Source organism: Lytechinus pictus, chromosome 8, assembly GCF_037042905.1.
Source record: "Lytechinus pictus isolate F3 Inbred chromosome 8, Lp3.0, whole genome shotgun sequence".
NCBI classification, from domain to species: Eukaryota; Metazoa; Echinodermata; class Echinoidea; order Temnopleuroida; family Toxopneustidae; genus Lytechinus; species Lytechinus pictus.
This window is the reverse complement of record NC_087252.1, coordinates 38,340,796-38,366,486: the sequence shown is the minus strand read 5'-3', so window position 1 is coordinate 38,366,486 and position 25,691 is coordinate 38,340,796. Positions and strand designations below refer to the sequence as shown.

General features: G+C 35.7%; 1 protein-coding gene across 1 annotated transcript; it reads right to left on the bottom strand.

Annotated features, from left to right (window-relative positions):
* Positions 1–1,052: 1,052 nt before the first annotated feature.
* Positions 1,053–25,290, bottom strand: LOC135155189 (limbic system-associated membrane protein-like). The gene is made up of 12 exons (XM_064104050.1): positions 25,167–25,290; positions 21,008–21,142; positions 20,685–20,837; positions 19,636–19,854; positions 12,478–12,660; positions 11,921–12,052; positions 10,607–10,751; positions 8,528–8,652; positions 5,351–5,499; positions 4,016–4,205; positions 2,908–2,946; positions 1,053–2,491 (listed from the first exon to the last, which is right to left on the bottom strand). The coding sequence occupies exons 1-12, from the start codon at positions 25,273–25,275 to the stop codon at positions 2,328–2,330; spliced, it is 1,743 nt and encodes a 580-aa protein (XP_063960120.1). The 5' UTR covers positions 25,276–25,290; the 3' UTR covers positions 1,053–2,327.
* Positions 25,291–25,691: the final 401 nt, after the last annotated feature.

Genomic DNA, 25,691 nt, shown 5'->3' with positions numbered 1-25,691 from the left:
TTAAAATCCTTCTGTTGATCTTCCACATAGTCAGTGGAACTTCCCCCCGTTACAATAAGTTTTTGATACATAACTACCAACCCTCAATAACCTTACGATCCTCATTATCAAATCTCTTACAAATTCCAGTTTCTAAGAAATCATGGGGCGGGTCTTTGCTCATGCAGGGCCAAACCTGTGGAATTCTCTCCCACAGAGTTTGAAAACCTAGACTTCAGTTACCACATTCAGGGACAACCTGAAAACATAGGCCTACCTGTATAAGAGTGCTTTTTGACAGACATCGACATATAATTGTTGAAACATATATTATATGTAATTTTTGTTGTTGTTCTGCTCTGAAGCGCCTTGAGCATTTAATCAAGATGGGACGTGCGCTATACAAGTCTTATGTATTATTATTATTATTGATATTATTATTAAACTCCATACACTAATCGATTGATGAATTTCAACCCTTTTAAATTATTAAACACTATACCCTATCCTAGTCCAAATCCAAAACCTACCATAAAACCCTAGTGCAACCCTTACTCTTCATCTTAGAAGAAATTAAGCCCTGAACAGTTATCGCAGGGGGAAATGTCGTGTCACCAAAGGTTCTGACGATTTGTATTTTGTCATTTACCCCGGGGGCCTCTTCATGCTATCATTGGTAAATTGCCAATTCGTCCACTCATCAGATAGTCTACCTTCATTCAGTATAATGCCATTCCGTCCATCAACATTTCGTCTAACAACCATTTGGTCCAATATTCACTTTGTCTAATCACCAGTTCGCCTAGTACCATTTCGTCTCATAACCACTACCAGTTGATCCAATACTCATTTTCTTTTCATCCATTTCGCCCAATTAACAATAAGTCAAATTAGACGAAATGGTATATGGACTAAATGGCAAGTGGACCAACTGGCTATTAGACAAAATGGTGAGCGGGCGAAATGGCAATTAGACCACATGGATAGTGGACGGACTGATGGTAGACCAAATGATAGTAGACGAGTTAGTAATTGGCATTGGACCTATTGAAAATAAACCCTATTATTTTTTTGGACTGAAGCACCTTCATTTTGTAGTGAAAACATTTGTTTTCTTATTTCATTTTTATTGCTTGTCAAAATCACTCCAGCACCCCAATACAAAAATTGTTCCCAAGGGCCCTGTTCCCGTTCATCAATTTTTGACAAAGACTTTCCATCCGTTCTTTGTCATTCGACGGGCATTTTTAATACATTTACTGTCATCTCGAAATGTCAGTAGGTCGCTGAGCCCAAACTCCCAAATAACATTGAACGATACCCCATCATCAGTAATTTGATTCAGTTTACATGGTTTAGAGCCCCGTAATACAAAGATTATATCTTGATCAAAGTGCTGATGGTCTTGCAAACGCTTACATAAAACTGGGTTCCAAAAGAAACTTATTAAACTTCACAACCGCAATACACAAATTCCACTCCGTCAAAATGAACAAAATTTTGACACAGGGCCAGGCTAGTTTCAATAATCTTTACCGAGGACATGTTAATAACTAAGAGATTTGTCTAATAACAGAGAGGCTTGTAGCCTCTCAAATCAATTGGTTCCGGAATCCAAAGTCACAAAAGTCTTGTTTCAGTCTCAACTAAATGGTCATTCTTTGCCTAACTGCTTTTGACATGATTGAGTTCATTCATGCATTATGCTTGTTTTACTTCAAAAGATTGTGTTTAAAATGTTAATTTTAACTTCCTGTAGCTTCTTAGTTACTGAGGCAATCAATTAAATATGCCGATTGTCATATTGTGAACTTTTATAAACTGGTAAGTTTGTTAAACCTCATCTCACTTACATTGGTCTTCCTTTTGCCATTTTGTGACTTTGGATTCCGGAATCATATGATTTAAGGGGCTTCAGCCTCTTTGTTAATCATTGACATGTTCTTTTTAAGATTATTGAAGCTAGCCGGTGTCAAAATTTGGTTTATTTTGACTCTGTGGAATTTTCGTAGTGCGATTTTTAAGTTTGATAAGTTTCTATTGGAACCTAGTTTATATAGGCCTTTTTATAGGCCTAATTATGTAATAAATCCAATAAATCAAATCTAAGAACAATTACTAAGATTTGTGCTGCTGGCCCATGATCGTAACTACCTACTCTATGGCTACTTCAGTAAAATTATTCGTTCACTATTGTGGATATATACTGTCTAGCAAATTGCAATATTGCTTTGCAATATACACGATAAAATTTCGTATCTACAACATTACTTATTTCATAAAAAAGCGTCTGTATCAAGATAAGGTCGAATTTTCCAGTCCTTAAATCGCGGTGGTTTATTCAAGTTCTATGTTTTATCATTCGGCAAAAGATCTGTAGGCCTATCTAATGTGCAGAAAAGTGCAAGCATGACCAAGATCGACATGCAACCGATAGAGGGCGACGTACTGCATGAAGCTCGACCGGTAGATGGTAGCGACTTCGTTTCTGGACTGATCTCTGCCGAGTTTTCTGCAAGAATGTAAAAATTGGTTCAACGAGATTAATTGATAGTGGTCGAAGTAACCATTACCTATATACAATCCCACAATGAAGGACGGGTTTCCAAAAGAAGAGAATCCAGAAATTTGCCAATGAGGTGAATAATTGCAATCTTCTGTGCTGAAAGCTTCGGCCTACCACATATTCAAGATTCAGAGGAAATTGACAAACTAAGTATCTCACAGACTCACACTTGCTGCTTCATAAATGGGTCAAGCAAAGACTTTTTCCTGAAGGATCAAGGAGCCGATTGCATGGAAAGGTAAGTGCAAACTGGACCTTAATAACACAAACGTCCCGAGAGCCAACTCTCAGAAAACATCCTAAGCCAACGAAGAACTTTAGCTTTTAAAGGAGTGGGCCAAGATGAAGAGAAATATACTCACCTGTTTGTTCTAAAGTAGTTTGAGAGATAATCCTGTTCTCTGGAAAATATAAATAATAAAAAATATATTTTTGAAATTGGAAATATAATATAGGCAGAATTATGTAATAATTTAATCGAACACAGGCACAAGCCCTATTTCTTGCATTAAAAAAGCAAAAGAAAAAAAAGTTTGGAAGATAAGTAAAGTAATAAAAATACACATTAAGACTTGCTCACTCTCTCTTCATATGAAACATACACACGGCTAGAGTGATCCACAAGAGAGACAAATCAAAAATTAAAAAGGATCCGACTCTTTATTATTATGATCTGAACAATCGAAAATATGTTAATAAATACAGGTTTTGTTGGTCGTGCTTATTCGGGAAAAAGCACCTAGCTCGCCATTCTTGTCATATAAAGATGACAATGCAAAGGTTCAATTTACAGTGTGTCCCAGAAAAAAAAACGAAACCGTAGTTCATGGTAGTTTTTTTTTTTACTACTGTGATCATGAAATTCCTTTGTGAGATGTGCACGAATGACAGATTATGCTTCTCTTCTTCAATTCGAATCCCATTTCACCGTTCATAATCCACGCATACGTAAGTTAAAACAATCATGGAAAGTGGTGCTACCAAATCCAAACGTAAAATTCCAGCCGACCGCAAGCTCGCACTCACCGCGCATTGATTGTCTCTTGCTTTGTTGAGAAAGTGAAATGCTTGTTTTTTTTCACGATCAATAGAATAGGTAGAAAATAAGCATGTTTTTATGCAACATTTTTTCGACCATGCGTCATTCATAGCTTATATATAAGGTCTAATATGAAGGAAGAAAAGACATTCAAGTTATTAACTTTGTTTTCCGGATAGGATGGCAGCAAAAGGAAGAAAAAAAATCGCAAAATCGTTATTTACTCGTGCAAATGGAAATTTGGTAGCACCGGTTTAGATTGATCTAACTAAGTAATGCATTGTTTTTCCATTTATTTACATCTCATGTAGCATATTCATGATCATGAGAGCAAACAAATAAATTAAATTACGGTCTCTTTTCTGGGACTTACTGTATTAATATTCGATGGCGTAGACTCAAAATGAATTATCAAATAATTATTTTCTTACCATTGGGCGTATAGAAGGTATAGTTTGCACAATCCCCCTTGCCAAAATCGTTTATCGGACAAACTTCTGTCTCGTATGTACTATTCTCCTTCAGTTCGGTGAGATAGTATTTCAAGACATTGCCTGGAAGGTTGATGGAGTTTGGAGCATCATTGGGGTAATAAATGACTTGCATTTCGTTTCCCTCCGACTGGGATTATAAAAATAATAGCGAGAAAACAAACGGATATTTCATTCGATTTATTCGAATAATATGATGTCCTCGCTCAGCGAGTTACGGGGGATTAAAGAACCGAGGTACTGTATTAAAAATGCCCGTCAAATTACCATAATGACAAAGAACAGTTGGAAGTCTTTGTCGAAAATTGGTGAACCGGAATAGCAGTTCAGTCTTCAGTTTCAGAGCTGACGAAAAATTTATAATATGTCGTTTGTCCAGTGTCGATGACCGAGCTGCTGTTTTGATTTACCAATTTCCGACAAAGACTATTTTGTTGTTCTTTGTCATGACGGGCATTTGACAATAAATTTTCTATGTTCTTGAATCATCCTTACGTTGTTGTCCGATAACTCCCTAAACCAAACTTTTCGCATTAAATACGGGGAAATTCTCTACAACACGTCTATTCCTTTGAAAATGCAATTAAAATCGCAATGGAGAGCTGATGAGCTTTTGTCAAAAGTTAGTGGATTAGGACAGCAGATCATCCGAAGATGTGCACCAGACGAACATTTGCAAATATGTCGTTGTCCAGAGTCAAGAGATTTCCATGCTGTCCCGCTCCACCAACTTTCGACTAAAGCCTCTTAGCTCCCCATTTTGATTTGACTTGCATTTTCAAAGGAATCGGTGCGTTGTAGAGATGTTCTCCGTAGTAAATGCGAAAAGTTTGGACTAACGCATATTTCTACGACGCTCAGTCTTGGATGATCTCTGCTATTGTATTCATTTCTATCCCCAATCCAACATTTTCCTTCCCAGCAACTTTTATTTAAAAAAAGACGCATGTTAAAGAAGGGGTTGATTCATAAAATTGAAACAATTCTGCCTAAAAGCCGTAAAAAATAGTGACAAACACGGAAGCAAGAGAAAGCAAGTTCGGTTGGGGATAGAAGAATTCGCTTCGAGTGTAAGATTATGGAAGAAGAAATTTAAAAAAAAGTTATAAATGAATGAATGAATAAATAAATAATAGTCATACTAACAAAAATTACATTTATAGTAATAATGATAATAACAAAACATCAGTATATCTTCGTCACTAATAAAAAATAAAGCACTTCACTCACTTATTCGCCTTTGGCTTTAAAGTATAAAGAGACGCACATACAAACCTTGATTTCCAATCTTCTGTAAAGCAATCTGTATGACGTAACAGGTATGTCATTTTGCAGATTCAGACCAGGCGACCAGGACAGATTAAACGATCTCCGCCTCGTACTCAGAGCTTGCTTGTTTAAAATTACAGGAGGGTACGGGCTACCTGAAATAGAGAAAAAAACCAAGGTACCATTTGATGTACTATTTTAACATCATAAATAATCATACTATTTCTGGAGGATCGAATATACATGAAATAGAAAAATAAACAAAAAGTAAAGTTATCAAATTATCAATATTCAGGGCTTCGTACTGCCAAAAACAACAAGAATGTAAAACATACTACAGTGCGTCCCAAAAAAACTATACACTTTTGAAATGGCTGCCAAATAAAAAATAAAGCATTTTGGGAATTTTTTTTTACATATATGGAAAGCCCATAAAGTCATCTTTCAAATGTTACCAAAAAGTTGGAAAACTGTTTATACTTGAGCGAGCACTGCCCACTGAAACAAAGGGTATGAAAATTAGGGTGGGCTGGAATTAGCCTTCCTATTTATGTCAGTTTTTAAGAGGCAAATCCTTTCAAACTTGCAAAGTTAAGGGCGTTGTGATAAATTAATGATCAACCGTAACCAGTTTTGGTTGCTTATGCAAATTCTATAAATTATTAAATTGAACTTTAATGCATGAGTGAGCACAAATTATACTTTTGGGGCAGCATTTCAACTTTATCATGTGGATCTCAGCAGTGTGTTCATGGGAGTCGGGAGAATAGGGGTGAGATAGGACTTAAGTGGGAGAAGAACATTCAGCCCCCGCCCCCTCCCTCTTTCCCGCCCTCCCCTCCTGTTGAGAGACTGATGGCTATTGTCATGTACGCGTGAAGTCCAGAGCGGAATGTTGATTTAATGATTAATTCTGAATTGGGGCATCAACTTTTTCCTATCAATAATTTCATCAACAATTTATCAGTAAATCAACTCATTCAATGTGCAATGTGATCAATCAAACATTCAGTTTTTTTTTCAATAAATTATTTCATTAATCATCATAATCATTAAATTTCTTGGTAATAATTCAATAAAAAAGTGACCATCAGCCACAGGTCAATTGGCAGCTAAGTTTTGAATAGGCTACAATCCAGGAAGTGAGACAGAGAGGGGGGGCTGGGAAATGGAGGTGGAGAGGGGAGGGTACATAATTATGACTTTTAATTTGTAAAAGAAAAAAAAGAAGAGGAATGCCCTTTTAACCAAGTCTTAGCATATCTCGCCCTCTTGCTTGTAACAGGTACCATCACATTACTCTGACTCTCACGAACACACTTCTGAGGTCCACAAGATGAATATGCTACACTAAAATTTCAATTCCTGTACACTCATGCATTAAATTTCAATTTTAGTAACTCATGAAATTTGCCTAAGAAACCAAAACTTATCTCACTCATTAATTTAGCTTAGCAGGTTCCAAAGGACTAACCACTCAAAAAAACTGTAAATCTAATTCCTGCCAGCCTAGCCGAGCTTAGTGTCTGAGGAGGAAAGAAGCGGGGATGGGGGGTTGAGATGGAGGGAGGGGTTGCTAAATGTTCTGTTGACCTTTATCCCATCAACGTACTTCACCTACCTAAGTCATATTACCCCCTCTTCTCTTGACTTTCATAAACACATTGTTGAGATCCACATGATAAAGACAAAATGCTGCACTAAAAATTGCAATTCACGATCACTCATGCATTAAATTTAGATGTAATAAACGCATTAAATTTTCACAAACAACAAACTATCACAACTGATCTTTAATTCACCAAAAAACCCTCAACTTTCCAAGTACCAAACAAAAAACCTGAAAGAAATTGGAAGGCTAATTCCGGCCCACCCTAATTTTCATACCCTTTGTTTCAGTGGGCAGTGCTCGCTCAAGCATTAATAGTTTTCCAACTTTTTGGTGTCACTTGAAAGTTGACTTTATCGGCTTTCCATATCTATAAGTTATTTCCCCAAAAGTGCTATATGTTTTATTTGGCAGCCATTTCAAAAGTGTATAGTTTTTTTTGGGACGCACTGTATAAAGAAGGATTCTTGTATCACTTTTTTTTCTCATAACTTGACATAATTTAAAAGTTGTCTGTTAGGAATCGCCATAACCCGTAAAGCTTTCTGATCAAATTAGATAAGCCATTTTGATCGATGAGGAAAATTTTTATTTAACCTAGTTTTTATACTCATATAATATAAATTCAAGAACTTGAATGCATATCAACCTTGTCAACAGATATATAGGACTACTGTGTAATCACTTAGTTTCATCCATATGTAAGTTATATCACCCTATTCTCTTTTTAGACCTAATCTTTTGTCTCTTCTTTGTCTTACAAAATACGAATACCATGGTGATTATCTCAACTTATTTCATTTTTGCCAGATATCAAAGCAATTCTAGAAATGAGAAATTATATCTTTGTCGTGTTCATTATTTTTATTTAATTGTAGAATGACACATCATTAAATTTTGAATGAAATTATTGGTTTGCTAATGCTGATAATGACGTGTGTGTGTGTGTGTGTGTGTGTGTGTGTGTGTAGAATACGAGGGATACGAGCCAGTGTTTATGCGAGAGAGGGAGAGAGAGCGTGGGTAAGAGTTAGCTTGAATGCGAATAACTATTTTTTTTTTTTTTTTTTATTCATTTATTTGTTTATTTATTTACATCTAATGAAATTTATAATGAAAACATCAAAAATAAAGAATACTTTATGAGTGGTTATAGATCTGGGCATTTTTAATTATTAAATATTTGTGTATGTGAAACAAGATTGCGAAAAGTTGGCAAATTATATCAATCTCCCCCCACACCTTTCGACACGGATTTACGCCAGTGACCTATGCCAAATAAAATAATGACTTTATGTCCATACTGTTGGGAGGGATGGAGCTAGACTGCTTCGATTTTTAAAACTTATTTGTTGTTGCAAATTTTCCCAAAGTTCCATATAATGTGTTTACATAATTTCAATTTAATAATAAAATGCCTAATTAATCAATTCCTTTTGTCCTCACGTCTCTCGCTTTGATTTTTCGCTATTATATACTCTTACAAAAGGAAAATAATGCGTATGTTTGCCCCAAAGAGAGAGAGAGAAAAAAAAACATGGGCGTCCATGCAGGTTTGATTTTTTTCTGCTTACCGTTTACTTCAAATTTTACACTCGCTGATCCTAAAATATTCGTTGCGACACACGTGTAATTTGCGTAGTGACTCCCTGGCTCTATCCCTACGATGACTAGCTTTCGACCCGACACCGCTTCAGATCTAAAAGAAAAGAAACACAATATACAGGGCGTCCCAGGAAAAAGAAATCCGCAATTCCCACATTTTTCTTCTTCAAAAGCAAATTATTTATGATATTCCATTTATTTCATCATATATACAATTCAATTATTCATCTACATTTTGATACCTAATATGTGACAAACACTTCCCGCAATGATGAGCAAGACGAGTTTGAAATTTTAATTTTAAAATCAGGTTACGCAGAAAAATTGGACAAGATTGGTTAGTGATACGACAACTGTACTTATTCGACGATTGACTCATTAGCATTTCTTTTGTATTCTTTGTGAAGTTTCTCTCACTGATCCCTAAACTGGGAGTCTATTCAGATTCTTACGTGAGTTCCTGCGCAAATCGTTTCTGATAGGCCTTAATATTTATTGTTTGGAACCTGCCATGCGTGAATGATTTTCTAAGTTGTTGGTATCAAAATTAATGATGAGATTTCACTCTTGCCATTAGTATCAAATTTATAGTAAAATCATATTTAATAATTGTGAAATTTATCTCTAAACACGTTTTTTTTTTTTTTGTGGGACGCACTGTGGAGATAAATGATTATAGATCTAGGACCTGGGACCATAAAACTGTGTTTAAGTTACACATGAGTTTACGCACAACTGACGACCCGTGTTAAAGGATGCGCATATCATGGCTTTTTAGTTGACTTTATTTTTTAGCAAAAAAAGAACATAGTCTAATCTAGGCTAGTCTAATCTATATATCTTCATCAAACACCATGGCCCGTATTCTGAAGTCGGGTTTAAGTTAAACTCAGGTTTAAAGTTGTGGTGTAAGTATGGGAAGCCAAAATTATCAAAATTTTATTAAGTTGTATGTTTCTTATGTTTTACTGTGCTCTTTCCTGATACATTGATCGTGAAGACAATCATCTATTTATACTTCCTAGACAATTATGAATGATTTGAGAGCCAATGAGCTGAAGTATGATATCTCTACTGTTAGTGACTTCAGTTAAGTTAAACCCGACTTCAGAATACGGGCCCATATGAGCTCATTTCTACAAATAAATTGCCATCAGATGAAATTTATCCAAACCTCAAACCAAATCAATTTCAACGTTCTTCTCTTACGTAAACTGGTTTATTTGAAATAATTATAATGGTGTTATCAATCAGTGTGGATTGAAACTTTTTGTACGATGGTCCCAGTTGCTAACCTGCTTGTAACAAAGAAATTATTCTGTTTTGGAAAAAAAAAGGAAAGCAAATTAAAGTGATTGGTTAACATTGGTTTGACTTTTAAAAAATCTGAGCTAGAAGGTCACACTTGTCACCTGTGTCTGTGATATGTTACAAAAATGAAGCCCAGAAAAAATTGCGTTCGAAAATAATTATTTAGTGCTTCAAAAATTGAAATATAAAGTGACCGAAAACACCATCTTAATTTCCTCCTATACACTTATGTGTACTATTTAGGCGTCTATAAGACGCCTATTTACAAAATCGGGGTTTGCCTTGTAGTTAAACTTTTCATTCTCAATAATGGTTGTTTTCAGGTTTTATTAGTTCTAATACATGCACTTGTACACATGTTTCATCTTGGTTTGAGAATTTTTTAAATCGGCTGCTCACAAAGTTAAACAATACCTTTAACAAGGCAACAATAGTAAAAAACTGACTAGTTTGCCTATTCAAAATAACAACATCAACAACAGACAGCTATTTTTTATCTGTAGGATTTAACCAATCTGATTTTGAGATTAATGAAAATCCGAAAAAAAGTGTATGAAGGATTAGCAGTCGAGATAAAAATCAAGCGCTAACCAATCGAATTATTCACTGATACTGATAATAGTCTGCGAAATTTTATTAGATGATATTGATTGATTTAAACTCGATCTTGCTTGGGATCGATCTTTAAGTTAGGAACTTGTGAGAAAAATCTTTTGAAATGGCATTATGTTTCTTACGAGTTGTTTCTGGCTGATAACAATTTTCCATTTTTTAACCAGTGATATGTCGGGCTCGGAAGACCAGTGAAAGACCCTTGCAAGAGGAGGTACCGACCAGCACTTCGTTTGTGAACCTCATAACTTTGTTCAGACTGTGGCGGATCTAAATGGATTAGAAGATAAGAAATAAAAATGAAAAGCGCCACTTTAAAGGAAGGCAGTGGGAGACATCACCACGCGGCGAGATCCTACTCACTACAAAATCTCGTGAATCGCGAGGTTTTCTGTGTGATCTATTTTTACAAATAAGAGTACAGTATCCTTCTTTCACGTTGCCATATGTGTTTGGCCCATGAAAAGTTTGATTATGACCCCATTAGATCACAAGTCCATCTGAAACTAATATTAAAAGTATAGATCTTCATGTTTATCATGAAGTAAAAATTATGCGGCTCAACCAAAAATAAATCAAATGAGAAATCTGCCGTTAGGGTGAAAATATATTGCAGCATGTTTTGGATCCAAACTTTCGGCTACATTACAAAGGCTGTAAAATTATAAAACACATGGTATTAACGAATTATTGCTTTGCTTCACATAGATACCTCGAAATGATAGAGCTGAGAGCATTAATGACCTAACTGAAGGAAGTCTTTGATCCGTTTCCAGGTTAATAGAAACTACATACATGTACGTTATGCACATCACCAAGATAAATGAAGCAGTATTTTGAGGATCTGCTTATATATGACTACACTCTTAAAATATTGGGCAACACACTGTCCACACAACAATCGGTTACAATATTTATCCAACTCTGGGTAGGTTTCAGCCAATACTGTGTATTATTCACCCAAAGCACACATTATTGGTTTAAAACTATACCCAGAATTAGATAACGTTTTAACCAATTGTTGTGTGGACAGTATATCGCTCAACATTTTAAGAGTGTACTGACTGACAGATGTAGAGGGAAATGAATTAAAAACATAATAGAAAGCTTTCGTACTCACGACGCGGTCGCTCTGTACAACGTCAAATAAAAAAGTATTAAAAACATGGATAGGCGAGAGGCTTTTGTCGAAAGTTGGTGGACCGGGACTGTTAGCATGGTTGGCATATCATGCGTTTTGCACCGGACGAACTATTGAAAAAAAGAAAAAAAAAACATTTCGTTGACCAGAGTCACGAAACGACGCTGCTGTCACGGTTCACCAACTTTAGACAAAAGCCTTTCAGCTGTCGATTGTGATTTGACTTGCACTTTCAAAGGAATTGGTGCGTTGTAGAGAGCGGCTGCGTCGTTATTGCGAATAATCTCTATTAACTCACATTGGACGATCAACTCTACTCTTCTGGTGGATTTCCTGCGGTTCAAAGAATTTCGTGCAGAGCATAAATAAATGCCAGAATAATTTCTCGTTATCTTTGGTATATAAAGGGAGCCGTCCACATCGGTAAAACCTGGAAGGTTAAAACAGAAAAGTATGCCAATAATTTTCATGAAATTATACGGTGACGATTTTCCAATGTAGCTGACACTTAAGGGGTATTCATGCAATAGTGTCGACTGACTCAGGGGCATCTCTATCTAGGGGAGGGAGTGGGGGCTCGGAAAAGTGAGTGGAGCTGTCAAAGACGTATCTATCATTATATTTAAGGCAATTTCCAAAGTAGGCCTAATTATCTCGACTTTGTTGGGGATCTTTATATTCTAGAGTTAAAATAAAACATACTCTGGAAAATGATATTTTTTTCTAAGATCTATAAGTTAAACGTTCTCACGCCTTAACCTCCCCCTCTCTCTTTTGGGGATATCATCTTCCATGAGGATCGAAGTCAAACGTTTCTAGACGATTCGAAACTGGACAAAGCCAAACATGTCTTACTATTCATCCTTTCGGATAGACTCGGGTATCCGTGAAGTCTCCAAGTTACAGCTGGTCTCGGATATCCGTCTGCTATACAAGTCAAGGTGATATTGGCTGTTTCGTTGAAGTAAAACTTATCCGGTTGATCCGAACTCCAAAATGGTGCGATCCGAGGTCCGATGCTCCGAACTCGGGCAGGATCTGTAATGGTGAGACCAAGAGATATATATATTTTAAGATTGAAAATGATCGGAATAAAAACCTCTCGGAGTGTAATTGAATTTCAGAATTCAACAAATAACCAGCCCACCTGGATCTGTCCTCATTTGCCATAAAATATATCGCCATTATTGTACGCAATGGATTACACTTTACACACATGTAAAAGGAGTGAGTTTGTATTGACTTTCTATTTGAAGGTACATCGTGTTAGATTTTTTTCTTCAGGTACATTTCATTAACACGTCGAGAATATACAATGTCCATCATGATTCAAAGCAAAAACAACGCAACAACAACATCATGTAAAAAATGAGTTTGTATTGACTTTCTATTTGAAGGTACATCATGCTAGATTTTTCTTCAGGTACAATTCATGAACATGTCGAGAATGTTTACTTTCTTACTATGTTCATCATGATTCAAAGAAAAAAGAACACCGGAACAACAAAGAAAAACATTCTTATACAAATAAATCAACGATTTTCAAAATGATTTCATGGAAAAATGGGTACTGTTGGTGATAGCCGTTTTATGTGTATTATTGCATTCTTTTAATGGGGTAAATAAAATGCTCGTGAAATTTCGCCTGTTATTTTCACCCCCCCCCCCCCATTTTGGTTGCTCCCAGGCCTGCACCTAAAAAATCACGCAAGGAAACGGTAATGAGAGAGGAAGAAAACGGCATTAAGAAGGAAAGCAATACAGTCATGTAAATGGATATCCCATAGCAAAACCTTTTATGGATTATCTGGTATAGAAATGGTGCCATGATGTCGACCTCGTTTCTGGGTTTAAGATTTGAGAGAACAATTCATTGATTCCCATAATGTGTCAAAGATACTGCTATCTAATCCTAATATGAGATAGGATACTTCAGGATAAAATGAACATGATGATGAAATGTATATTATTCGATTAATCTTAGACCATGCAAATTAAGCACCTAAGACATGTCAGATAAGCACTGGCGTACAGATGGGGGGGGGGGGGCTCCCAAAATTGTTCAAGACCAAGAAAAAATAAAATGAGAAAAGGAAAGAAAAGGAAGAGAGAAGGGTGAAATATCATATAATTTTCTGAATATTATGTCAAAATCTGTCACAAAATGTAAATTTTTGCTCCCTCGCTTCGCTCGCTCGCAATTTTTGAAATAATTTTTACGCGATATCTGGCCCCCTCATAATCTAAGGCTCATTACGCCACTGCAGATAAGTGAAAAATAAGTATACCTTAAAAATTTACGAAAAAGTGATGTGTACGTAAGTTTTATATCAACAATTGAAATAAAAAACCAAGAGAATTAAATAAGTCACATCTATTTACAGCGAGATAAGGTTTTATACGGGTTTCTTTCTATATGTTCAACATTATAGGTTGATCGCTCTCTCTCTCTCTCTCTCTCTCTTTAAGATATGGAGGGAAAGAAGAGGAGAAAACAGAAAAGGCACGCTGGAATAGAAAAAAAGAGACACAATCAGTTTGAAAACTCTGTAACTGTAAATCCCTATTTTCTCCATTTAAAAAATAAATGGAACACACGTTTTAATTAGTATGGCCCCTCCCTTCCCCCTATCAATACCATCAATGTAAGTTAATGATACATGTATATCGTAGTGGAAAGTGTTTTATTTTTTTGTATTTCACTTTTCTGTAAAAAAGATAATAAAATACGAAGAAGATAATCTTGCTAATGTAAACGATAAACGATCACAACATTTTATTTTCAATCCGACGAGGCACCCTCCTGCGAACCAAAGGATAAGAAGCTACATTTGGATACACCTTACACATCGTGATGTTTGGTTTAGATTAATTACATTTGCTACTTTTGCATAATATTGATTAAGATCATAATGTACAGTTCATAATATTCCATTCCCAAATTTGACTAATTTTGTGTATGTCATGTGTGATTTGATATTGATTTCCTAATAAAACCTTTAATCTAAAATTTAATTTAAAAAGAGCCTTCTACAATGGACAACATATTGTGTCTCTTCATTTACCCATGCAAACGCAGTGTGATGTTTGCTTACTCATACCCAGTCACATATCCCCTACGGCGGCAGCACGGAGAGTCGTAGCATTTTTGTACCAGATACATATAGGTTGTTTGAATAAACATGAATAAAACGGCTGTTTTCGACTCGACGTACGGCCGCCGTATTAAGGGAAATGTGACTGAGGTATTAAGAGTTGTTCACACCTGAGCGTGTTATTATTTAGTATATGCCGAAGTAAACGGTATGGCAAGGTGTTTACTCATTAAACATAATGTCTTATTATCAAGATCTGCCATTTGTTAATAAAAATATTCCTCAGTACCAAAATGTGAAATATTCATTACACAATAAATAATGAATAAGGATTTGAGCTCAAGACGCTCATATTACCCCCGGCTAAGCTAGTCTACTGATTCTGGTGCGCACAGCTTTTTGAGGAATTACTTGCTTCCGGTACCCATTTACCTCACCTGGGTCGAGTGCAGCACAGAGTGGGCACATTTCTTGCTGAAGGAAAACACGCCGTGGTTAGGGTTCGAACCCACGACCCTCTGCTTGAAAGGTGAGGGTCATAACCAAGGCCACGACACGCCCACAAGTATTGATAAAAGAAAGAGAGTTAAAATATAATTATGCTTGATATTCGTAGGTACACTGTAAAAAATGAAGTGCTAATTTAGCACTTACAGTGCTTGTATAGCGACTGCACTACGAGTGCTGATTTTCTAGTTTAAATTTGAACTAGAATATCAGCACTCGTAGTGCAGTCACTATACAAGCACTGTAAGTGCTAAATTAGCACTTCATTTTTTACAGTGTAGGTAGGCTTAGAGTGGGTAAAATGTCCAAGGCCCCGATTCATTTATAAAACTTGTTATAATTACATATGCAATAGCAGTTTAGGTAAAATGTCCAAGGCCCCGATTCATTTATAAAACTTGTTATAATTACATATGCAAAAGTAGTTTAAAGCTACTGAAATCATGCAATCCGATTGGCCGATAGTAAATTTATATGACAAGCCTCATAAACCGGGCCCCAATTGTGACACCACCTTCACCTCTAAACCAATGTTATCTAATCACACGGAAGCCATTTCAGTGAAATTTTTGTTCATACGTAACAATGTTCTGGTGAGATGAAAGAGAATTTAAATCGCTGTAATAATGGTCGTGTGATCTTTATCCGATCTTCACAGAAATGCATTTCTATTTTCTTTCATTTGTAAAAGGTGTTAATGATGTGATAAATAAGGCTATTTAGTTGACTTTGTTTAAGTGTTTTTAATGTTCATGCACCAATGCGTACGTACGGTGAGCTGTGGCGATGTTCGCTCACCGCGTTCCTCGTTTTAACCTGAAATTACCCCCAAAGAATAGAATAGTGTCTCCACACATTTTCCGCTGAATAATTAACAATCGATCCGTGTTTTAAACACCTATAATATCCGCAGTGTTAATAACCCCTCTCAAGCTGGCGTGTACGCATTGCCGATCTACATGTACATAAAACAATAAACCAAAGCAAAAATAAATGTAGGTCGACTAATGTTTGAAGGAATGTTGCAATGTTAGTTGAGGACAATTTTGTCTAGCATAAGAGAACTATACGGTGTAATGAGTCACAGTATAAGGGACACACTATTTTACGGGCGAAGTTACTCAACTGGCGCGAGTAAGCGAATCAATCGAACGAAAGCGACATTGTGTAATATGAAAATTTGATTGATTTTGTGCTTAAGCTTAAGTTTAATCTAACACTGATCGGACTCAAACTCAAATTGTTGGAATCCGACAACAGTTAACATGTCGTCATTATTTTAGTTTCTTACTGATGGATTAAGCTTCTACCTCAAGATCAACTTGGTCTATCAATTACGCATTTGGGTCTTCACTTAGAGAAATGTCAGTCATCCTTACCTTATCCAATAATCTAACAAACCAAGATTGTCATTCTATAATACAGCGGAAATGGGTTTCCAATCAATATATTACCCCCCCCCCCTCCACCTCGATATCTTTTATACAGTCACACCTCAGAATCTGACTCCACGCCGACAGATGTTATTTCATTGGTAATAACGCAATAGCTTCGGTAGGTCTGGTATCTGTTTCGATGGTGTGGCTTAAGCAGTAGGCTTCAGCTGAAAGTAAATTTAAACCACCTCATGCATACTGACAACCATTTAGACTTAACCAATTGGGTAAATTACTGCACATCAAAATAACAACTCTTTTCAAGCACAAACTGACACAACCGTCCTTGTTTCGATTGAACTACTGGTTTGAAATTGTCCCTTTGAATTGGTGATGTTGGTGGGATAAGCGTTTTTCCCTACACATGCTCGGATCGAAAGGGAAGTGCAGAGGGTGCGGGCGTACCCGGTAAAGTTGTAACCCAAAAAGGAGGGGAAATGAAAATGTAATCATTTGTGACTGATAAGTCATGTTTTTATTTGTCTTTTTTTGACTAAATGTTCTTCATTTTTTTTATAAAGACCTTTTTTTCTTGACAATTTTCTTTCGTTTTATCAGTGATGACTTTTTGTCATAGTTCTTGCTGAAGGTGTTTTATTAGGTGGTGAAAGGCAGCATCATTCAAGCAACAGTAAGTAGAAGCAGCAAATTAATAGGAAAGTGTGAAAACATGGAAAGGATAATGTAAAGGTAAGAAGAAGACAAAATAATAAAAGGACATGAGAAAAGAGAAGTTTACAGAAGAAAGTGACTGGCAAAGTTGAAAAAGAGACAAAAAGGGAGGAAAAAATAAGCTGGAATTTAATGTTACATTTTGTAGACTATGATTTCTTTAAATTGTAAAACAGGGACTCTCTCGTTTATTCTATTCCGTTTATACATCAGAAATGTATGTTTAAATAAATCTTGATGTGATTGTTTATGAAGAATATCAGATTTTTTTTTTTCAGAAACAGCAGTGGAAACGCACCGGGTAATGGCATGACTGGTTATAGTTCTCCGCCAAATTAATTCTCATGTGATTACATTGGACATGCATATTTCATGTGAAAAGAAAATGGAAAAACCAAATGATCTCCACTTCCTAATCATTTTTCACGAGTACGTCTACCCATTTCCAACTACACCCTCCCATAAACATGATAAACCTTATGGAAACGCGCATTCATGTACAGCATATTCCCCCACGTACCCCTAACACACCCCTAAACAACCATAATAACAGCAATTTATACAAAATATTATTTATACAAACGGAGACATTCACTACAACGCATCGATTCCTTTGAAAATGCAATTAAAATCACAAAGGAGAGCTGAAAGGCTTTTGCCGAAAGTTGGTGGACTGGGACGGTAGATCTTCCGAAGATTTGCACCGGACGAACAATTGCAAATAATTATGTCGTTGTCCAGAGTCAAGATATTCCGATGCTGTTTCGGTCCACCAACTTTCGATAAAAGCCTCTCAGCTTTCAATTGTGATTTGACTTTCATTTTCAAATGATTGGTGCGCTGTAGAGAGTGTCTCCGTAGTAAATGGGAAAAGTCTGGAAAAATCGACCTAGAACGGAGGTCATGAGAACTTTCTGCAGGTGATTTTTCAATATTATTATTTCTTAGCAATAGACTACTATCACACTTTCCTTCACCTTCTTAATTAATTATCAATTAATGTCCTTCAAATGTTGATGTTAGGCTTTGGAAATAATAAGCCTAGCCTTCATATGTCCCTGAGGTGAGTGATAGTAGATAAGTTAAAGGAATGAGGATTGGTACTGGCCGGAAATTAGTAATAGACATGGGTGGAGCAATTACTAAGGTAATGATTATCTATTCTCGTATTAATTATGATAAGGTTAAAGAAAAAGATACAAAGGTGATGGGTTCCCGGTTCCTTGGGGTCAAAACTGAGTTCAATAGTGCATTCATAGCAGTCTCAGTATCCTTTTCTTTTTCATAAATCCTATATCAATTTAATACATCTCTAGAAAGACGTTATGCCAGCGATTAATTACAATGAATACCTAATGATTCGGAAGAAACGGATAGAAGAAGAATGGGATATTGTGCAATGACCAAGTGGCATTGACATGCCTAGATATTCCCTTGACGTTTGACGTGGTCCTATTCATTTTTTATGACAAGTCATAACTGTACATGATTCCACTGCCAAAATTTCCTGTACCCTCTTCTGTAAGGAAAAGGGATTAATTTTCTAGTTACGCCATCATTAATTAAGGGGTCCCCCAGGGACGTTTCCTGGGGACTTCACTGTTCACCCGATTCTCGGTGCAGCCGCACGTCAGGAAAATTATATTCGGGTCAAAGGAGCACTTATATTTTTACAGACTGTGATCCCTACGTATATCAGCTACTGCATACAAGGCTAGATCCTGATATTTTTTAAAGCGGATATCCATTGACTATAACTCTTCCAAAAATAGCTTAAAATCATTACTTTGACCATAATCTCACATCGAATAAGGTGACATTAAATTGCCACACAACTGCGAAATTCCGTCGATAGTTTTCAATTCTTACCGTTTACTCCCCGTTGTCAAACTTCGTCTACTAAAATTGTGTGCATTTGTGATTCGCCTGTTGCAATGATTCATCTAAGTAATTCTCAAATTAATTTGATACATGATGCTATACCGACTCTTTAAATGACCATAAGTAGAAGAGGTCTCTTACATTGCCTTTTTCTAACGAATATTATAGAGCTGTTTACAAAAGGTTCTAAATACCGGGCAAATAATGTTTTCGTTTAGTTTGTTACTACAGAAAACTCCGCCGAATCACGAAAGTTCACTAGGCACAATTGAACCCACCTCCTTTTCCACCATCGCACCCCTATCCCCCCGTCTCTTTCCATCTCTCCTGTTTTCTCTGTCTTTTTTCCAGCCCATCTTCATTGAATGGAGAATCTTTCAATCGTTCTGATATTTAAACAATTATTTACAATCCATACTCACATCTCACATCGATCCGATACAGCTGTTCGCCAGACAAGTCGGATCCAGACTCGAAGCCGGATATCTGTTGAAAGACGCATCGGTATACACCGGCGTCGTTCGGACCGAGTCTAGATATCCGCAGTTCGGCGGTAACCGATTGATTATCCGAGCTGCGTACCATAGAGAAACTACGATGGGAGTTGATTTGCGTTTCCATGTTACTATTGAAGATCGGTTCTGCAAACACAACATAAGACCATCAGTAAATTTACCGCTTCGTGAAAACCCCATAGACCCATGTCCACTGAAATTAAGAGTACAAGGGAACGCATTCTACGGTACGAAAGACTTGCAATAATAATAACAATAATAATTAAATATTGTATTTACTTTTACTATTTCTAGTAAAACAGGCTATTATCGAAAACATGTTAATTTGCGTGAGCTAAAGCTCATCTTCTCTCATGAAAAGGATTGGTAAAAAATTATAAATGTATTGGTAAATGTGTCGACTGATTTAAAAGTTAGAAGCTCAAAGCATGTTAATTTGCGTGAGCTAAAGCTCATCTTCTCTCATGAAAAGGATTGGTAAAAAATTATAAATTCATTGGTAAATGTGTCGACTGATTTAAAAGTTAGAAGCTCAAAGAATGTTTGTTCAGATATTGACAATGTTCTATAAGATGGACAGATATTCATCAACGGATTGGTTAATTTGATCAACGCTGTATAAGACTGTATACCGATATTAGGGTGGATTTGGTTAGGACCTCCTTCCTTACCCCAAATTCTTTTCTTTCTTTTATTAATAAATAAACAATGCCATGAGCCACTCACATCGGCAAATCAAAGTCCAAACCGAACAAAAATTAATACGGTATACTATCAGTCGGTTCCAAGTCAGCTTCGTTCTTGTGAATGTAGGATTGGTATCCTGCATAGATACCATTATCATAATTATGCAGTAAATTTTTTAAGAGAAAACTTTGAAATCTACAATGTTAGAGTAATGTCGCTTAATTAGTGAAAGTTTTATAGAGATTATCAAATATCAATCATGTCAATACCTGACAATGTACTTCCAGTGTCGCGTTTGGTCCACTTCAAGATAAAGTTGTTGTTGAATCTGTTTATGCGGCATTTTAAAACGACGCCTTCTCCCTGTGTGCGAGTGTGATTAAATACTGTATCGGATCTGTTGAAGTACGGCGTCACCACGGCTGAAGATAAGACGAAGATGGAGGAAATGGTGAGATGTGTTTTCAACTTGTTTACATGTATGGCAAATGTCAATTTTAAATATGTTTAAAAGAATATTTACTTTACTATCGGAAACAAAAATTTACTACTGACGAATGGAGTTCCGCAGGGTTACTGCGTCGGTACTCACTTGGTCGTGTAGGATCAAGGCAATTTCTCCTCATCCAAGCTCCTGGGTTAGGTTCGTTCTGTGGTAATTGGGGGCAGTTCCTTTGATAATGGTTAGCACACGGGAACACCGTTGATCCCAAGATTATTGTGTTACCTGTATAAATGATATGGCCGTGGCTCTTTGAATTAGATATGTGTACATTGACTGGGGACAGCTTTCACTACTTCAAGCAATTAACTTAGTGGTACACAATGTGTTGAGAGTATGTTCACTCAGTAGCTTTAGTAACAATTTTACTAAGATATAAGTGTATAACTTCATATCCAATGCTTACTATCATATTGCAAATCGAATGTGTTGATAATCTAAGAATATTTTTACTGCATATTGCTGAAAAAAACGAGCGAAGTATGACATTAAAATTCTGAACTCAGCTTGTCCAAAGAAAACGTGTTATAGAATGAACATCAAAGTGAGAAGTCAGTTTCGACAATTATTGCCAGAGGTGTCGTGGTGTAGTGGTTCTGACTCTCGCCTTTTAATCAGAGGGTCGTGTGTTCGAATCCCACCCGGCGCTAGCGTCCTTTGACAAGAAGCTGGTCTGTATTTGCCACTCTCCACCAAGGTGTTTATTGAGTACCCGGTAGGATGCGAAAATTATCGTATGTTTGAATTTGCCAGCGCTATTATTAGGCTGCAATGAATGCAGGGAATGCTCCCCAGGGAGTGGAAATTGTGCAATTTCGTGCGGGATTGAAATGAATCCAATGACCGGGGTAATCATATGCTGGAAAGCTCTTTGAACCGTGTATGGGAAAAGCGCTGAATAAAAACTAGCTATTGTTTTTATTATTAATGTTGTTGTTGCAAAACACAATTACACCTTCATTTCCCTCACCATGTATCTGATCATCATTTGGAACCCTGCCTGGAGCATCAATAATTATCAGCATGGTGAGAAGAATACAAATGTAATTGCTTTACTCCTTCCTATTTTCCGTATTACCTATCTCCCGGTCAAATTCATTCGATAAAAAAAAAGAATACATGTCGAGAGATGTGGTTTTTTTTGCACGAATATTGCCAAACGGCACATTTCAGTTTCTTTCAGTTTATTTATCTAAATACGGAAAGATGAAAAGAAATCCTTCCAGCTAACAACCTTTTTTTTTCAGCATGTCCGTATAACATTTAAACAATGCAAAAAAGTAAATTCCGCCATATTCACTGCCCTCAGACATAATGCTGTTCGATTTTTTTATGTAAGGTAAAATATTTCTATGAGGGTGAACGGCTTCATGACGTAGCAAGATCTATGCAAACCCGACGCCTATTATTTTTCCCAGATTTTTTTATTATTATTCTTTTTTTTAGGGGGGGGTGGGGTCTGCTTGTTACTTATTGCTCTGTTTATCCCGAATCTTGTATAATGTAGTAAATTGTAATTCTCAAATCTTGAACTAATTCCTTTATTTCCTTTTTTTTAATTTTACCTAATTTACTTTAATTCTCAAATCATCTTTGTGTTCCTTCGTTATTCGGGGAGTCGTAATGTGTTTACTTTTTTAGCATGAAAAACATCTGAAAGCCTTCATTCACATTATTAAATGGGAATAGATAATTATAATAGTAATGATATTCATGATGATGACAATAATAATGATAATGATAATCATAATGATGATAATTAATACTGTTGGCAGAATAAACCAATGTGTTCTCCTTAACACGCCTTACGTTTTATGCCGCTCTTTGGCAAATAATGGTAATGATGACAATGTTGATGATACTTATAGGGCCTCCTGTATATGTGTCAAATAAAATTTCTTATCATTTAGTCTCCTCCGCCCCTCTTCTCTCTCTCACACACACACTCTCGCGAATCCCTAGAATTGGTGTTGTGAACAGGTTTAAAATTACAGGTTCTTGTGCGAATGAGGTTACAGCTCTGACAACCTGATCTTTTCATCCCTTTCGAATGCATTATTCAAACGGAAAACTCCCTATAGGAACAGAAAAAAACATCTCAGTACCACTTGAATGACACATTTTGGACAGCTTGGAGAAAAAGTATTATAAATTGTATATGGTTGAAAGATAAAATATACAATTATGTAATGAAAAGAGACAGATGATTAAAAACGGGATGCAAATGGATGAGGTTAGGAATAAAAATGTCTTTTATTAGATAATCGCTTCTCCAGTTATATTCGATTCAAAATGATTGCTATGCTAGCGGATGCAGAAAATATTCAAATGAGGAAATGGAAGGCTGCTGAATCGATAAATATGATTTAGAGTTTTCTGTATTATATATGTATATGTACCAGATGTTTCGAGTACATAACAAATGACATTGAAAAAGTAGCTGCTGATACTACTACTGCCGATGATGGTGATGGTAGTAGTAACATTAATTTATTTTGTAAACAAAACTTTTTAGCCCGCTCACTGTTCCTCTTTATTGAGCCAAATAATATCAAAATATACACAAGCAAACATTACACAATTAATGAATGAACTCAAATAATAATGATACTTCACATTTCTCTTAAGTAAATAACGATTAAAGTAACATCCATTAAGTATCAAATTTGTTAAACAAACGAAATATAGAACTGATATGTCTCTCATCTCCATAATTCTGAATCATTATCTTTTCTTTACAATTCTAAACACCGTTTTTTTACTATTTAACATTTGAAGAAATAAATATTTGATTATACATATACCAAACAATTCAATGCATCGTTTCTTTTCTCATCGAAACCTGTTTCCTTAAAATGTCTGTACTAAATTTCCTTTCATAAAAAGTGTACAATACCTTTTAAGTAGTAAAAATACTCATGCTGGGGTTATTAAGAGTATAGTGAAAATTCATTCAGAAATAACACAGTTATTGACTTTAGCTACTAAAGTTTTAATCTCACCACCTCATTTAAAAACAGCTGGAAAACATATGGAATAATGGTGATACTAGACCAACTTTTTTAAAATGTCATTCTCTCAGAATTCAGTGAATTTCATTTGTATTTTATCTCTGCATTCTTTAAAAATTACCATGCGCATAACAAAAGAAACAAAAATAGTCGTCATATTAAAACATAAAAAAAGAAATTCAAAGTTAACTTCAAAAAATTTGTTATAACAAAAATTTAAAAAACTATATTTAATAAAATATTTTTTTTTCAGAATTTTGCTTCAAACATTCACTCTTCAACTTTTTATCATAGCCAAATCGAGTTTCTAAGAACTATACGAGAAGCACTGAGAGAATATGGATGAATTCAACCCCAAGCGCAACCAGCATCCCAAACGTGTTCAAATAATATTCCTTCTGAACGCCAGCGCATTGTTCTACCGGGGGCGAAGATATATTTCTAATTTTCGTTCTTTCCATTCTCCTTTATTACCATCCATCACAAGTATGTATCTGTATTCTTCCCTAATGCACTGTGGAGCAGTTCATCATTTATCGAAATTGGAAAAAAGATTAGGAATAACCTGGCTTTGACTATAAGCGACAATCCATATATGAATGGCAATAAAACCCTGAAGATATGTTCTAATTTGTCTCCGTTGTCACTTATCGGTTTGAATAAATATTGGATCAAAAAGTCCGAATCCAGTTTAAAGTTTACTTTATTCGTTTATTCCGCAGAAAATACATGCTTCTGGAAAAGCGCAAATCCACATTATCCTTGCCCTTTCGAAATTCCGTAGTAAAATTAACCAATTTCAAATTACCATCAAGTGGATTTAGCTCCTTTTGGAATAAAACTGGTTTGGATTTAGCTCCTTTTGGAATAAAAACCAAATTTACAATCAATGTTTATTAACCTTCCATTCTTTTAGAAGTGCGATATGGTGTTTTTGATTTCCACGTCTAAGATATATACATTAAAAAAAAAATCAATATTGGTCAAAAGTGGATTTCGCCCCCTTTTCGAAGCTCTTCATATAAGTAGCTGATATAGTTTCCTTCTATGTTGTTGCTCTTCTAAATAATTATAGCTAGGGATGACTATGTCGGCGAATTGAATATTACTTCGAAATACGATTTCCCAAAAATAAAAGCTTCCACACTAGCACCAAACAATCACAAGGCTATCAAGTTGTCCTCTTATTTTAATAAAAATAAATGAAAAGACCACTAATTGAAAGCTTTTATACTTACATGTTGGAATAGCAATCAACTCATTCAGAAGTCCCTTGCCCGCTTCCATATGAAGGATTTTGGAAGCCAAAACGATTAAAACCGTGACTATGGAAAGCCACTTCATCATCCTCAGATCTTGGTATTACCTGTATTAAAGACATCAAAATGGTTAATTATTTTTTATACATTTGTAATCGTAATTTTTTAATTATTTATTTCAATTATGTATAGATTGATTTGCATATCAATCATTAAACGTTGCACACATCTTTAGCAAGCCTATTTTAATTGACCCAGTGTCCTTTTTTGAAATAACAAATTAGAAAATATAATGGATCGAAATCGATAGTTATTACCAAATGAATAAAAATGAATACATAAACGAATGAATAAATGGATTAATTGATATACACATATGAATAGTTGTTCGATACATGAATGAATAAAATACATATAAATATTTTTTTTTCGGTTTTAATAAACCCTAACTAACATAAAATTATACGAACGGAAGCATTTCCCGTGTAGGCGTCATATTTGGTC

Coding starts and splice junctions, on each gene's coding strand:
- LOC135155189 (XM_064104050.1), bottom strand. CDS start 25,275: ATGATGAAGTGGCTTTCCATAGTCACGGTTTTAATCGTTTTGGCTTCC. Junction 12,661..19,635: donor GTATCGGATCGATGTGAGAT/GTGAGTATGGAT, acceptor TCACCATTACAG/ATCCTGCCCGAGTTCGGAGC. Junction 2,492..2,907: donor AACTACTTTAGAACAAACAG/GTGAGTATATTT, acceptor ACATTCTTGCAG/AAAACTCGGCAGAGATCAGT.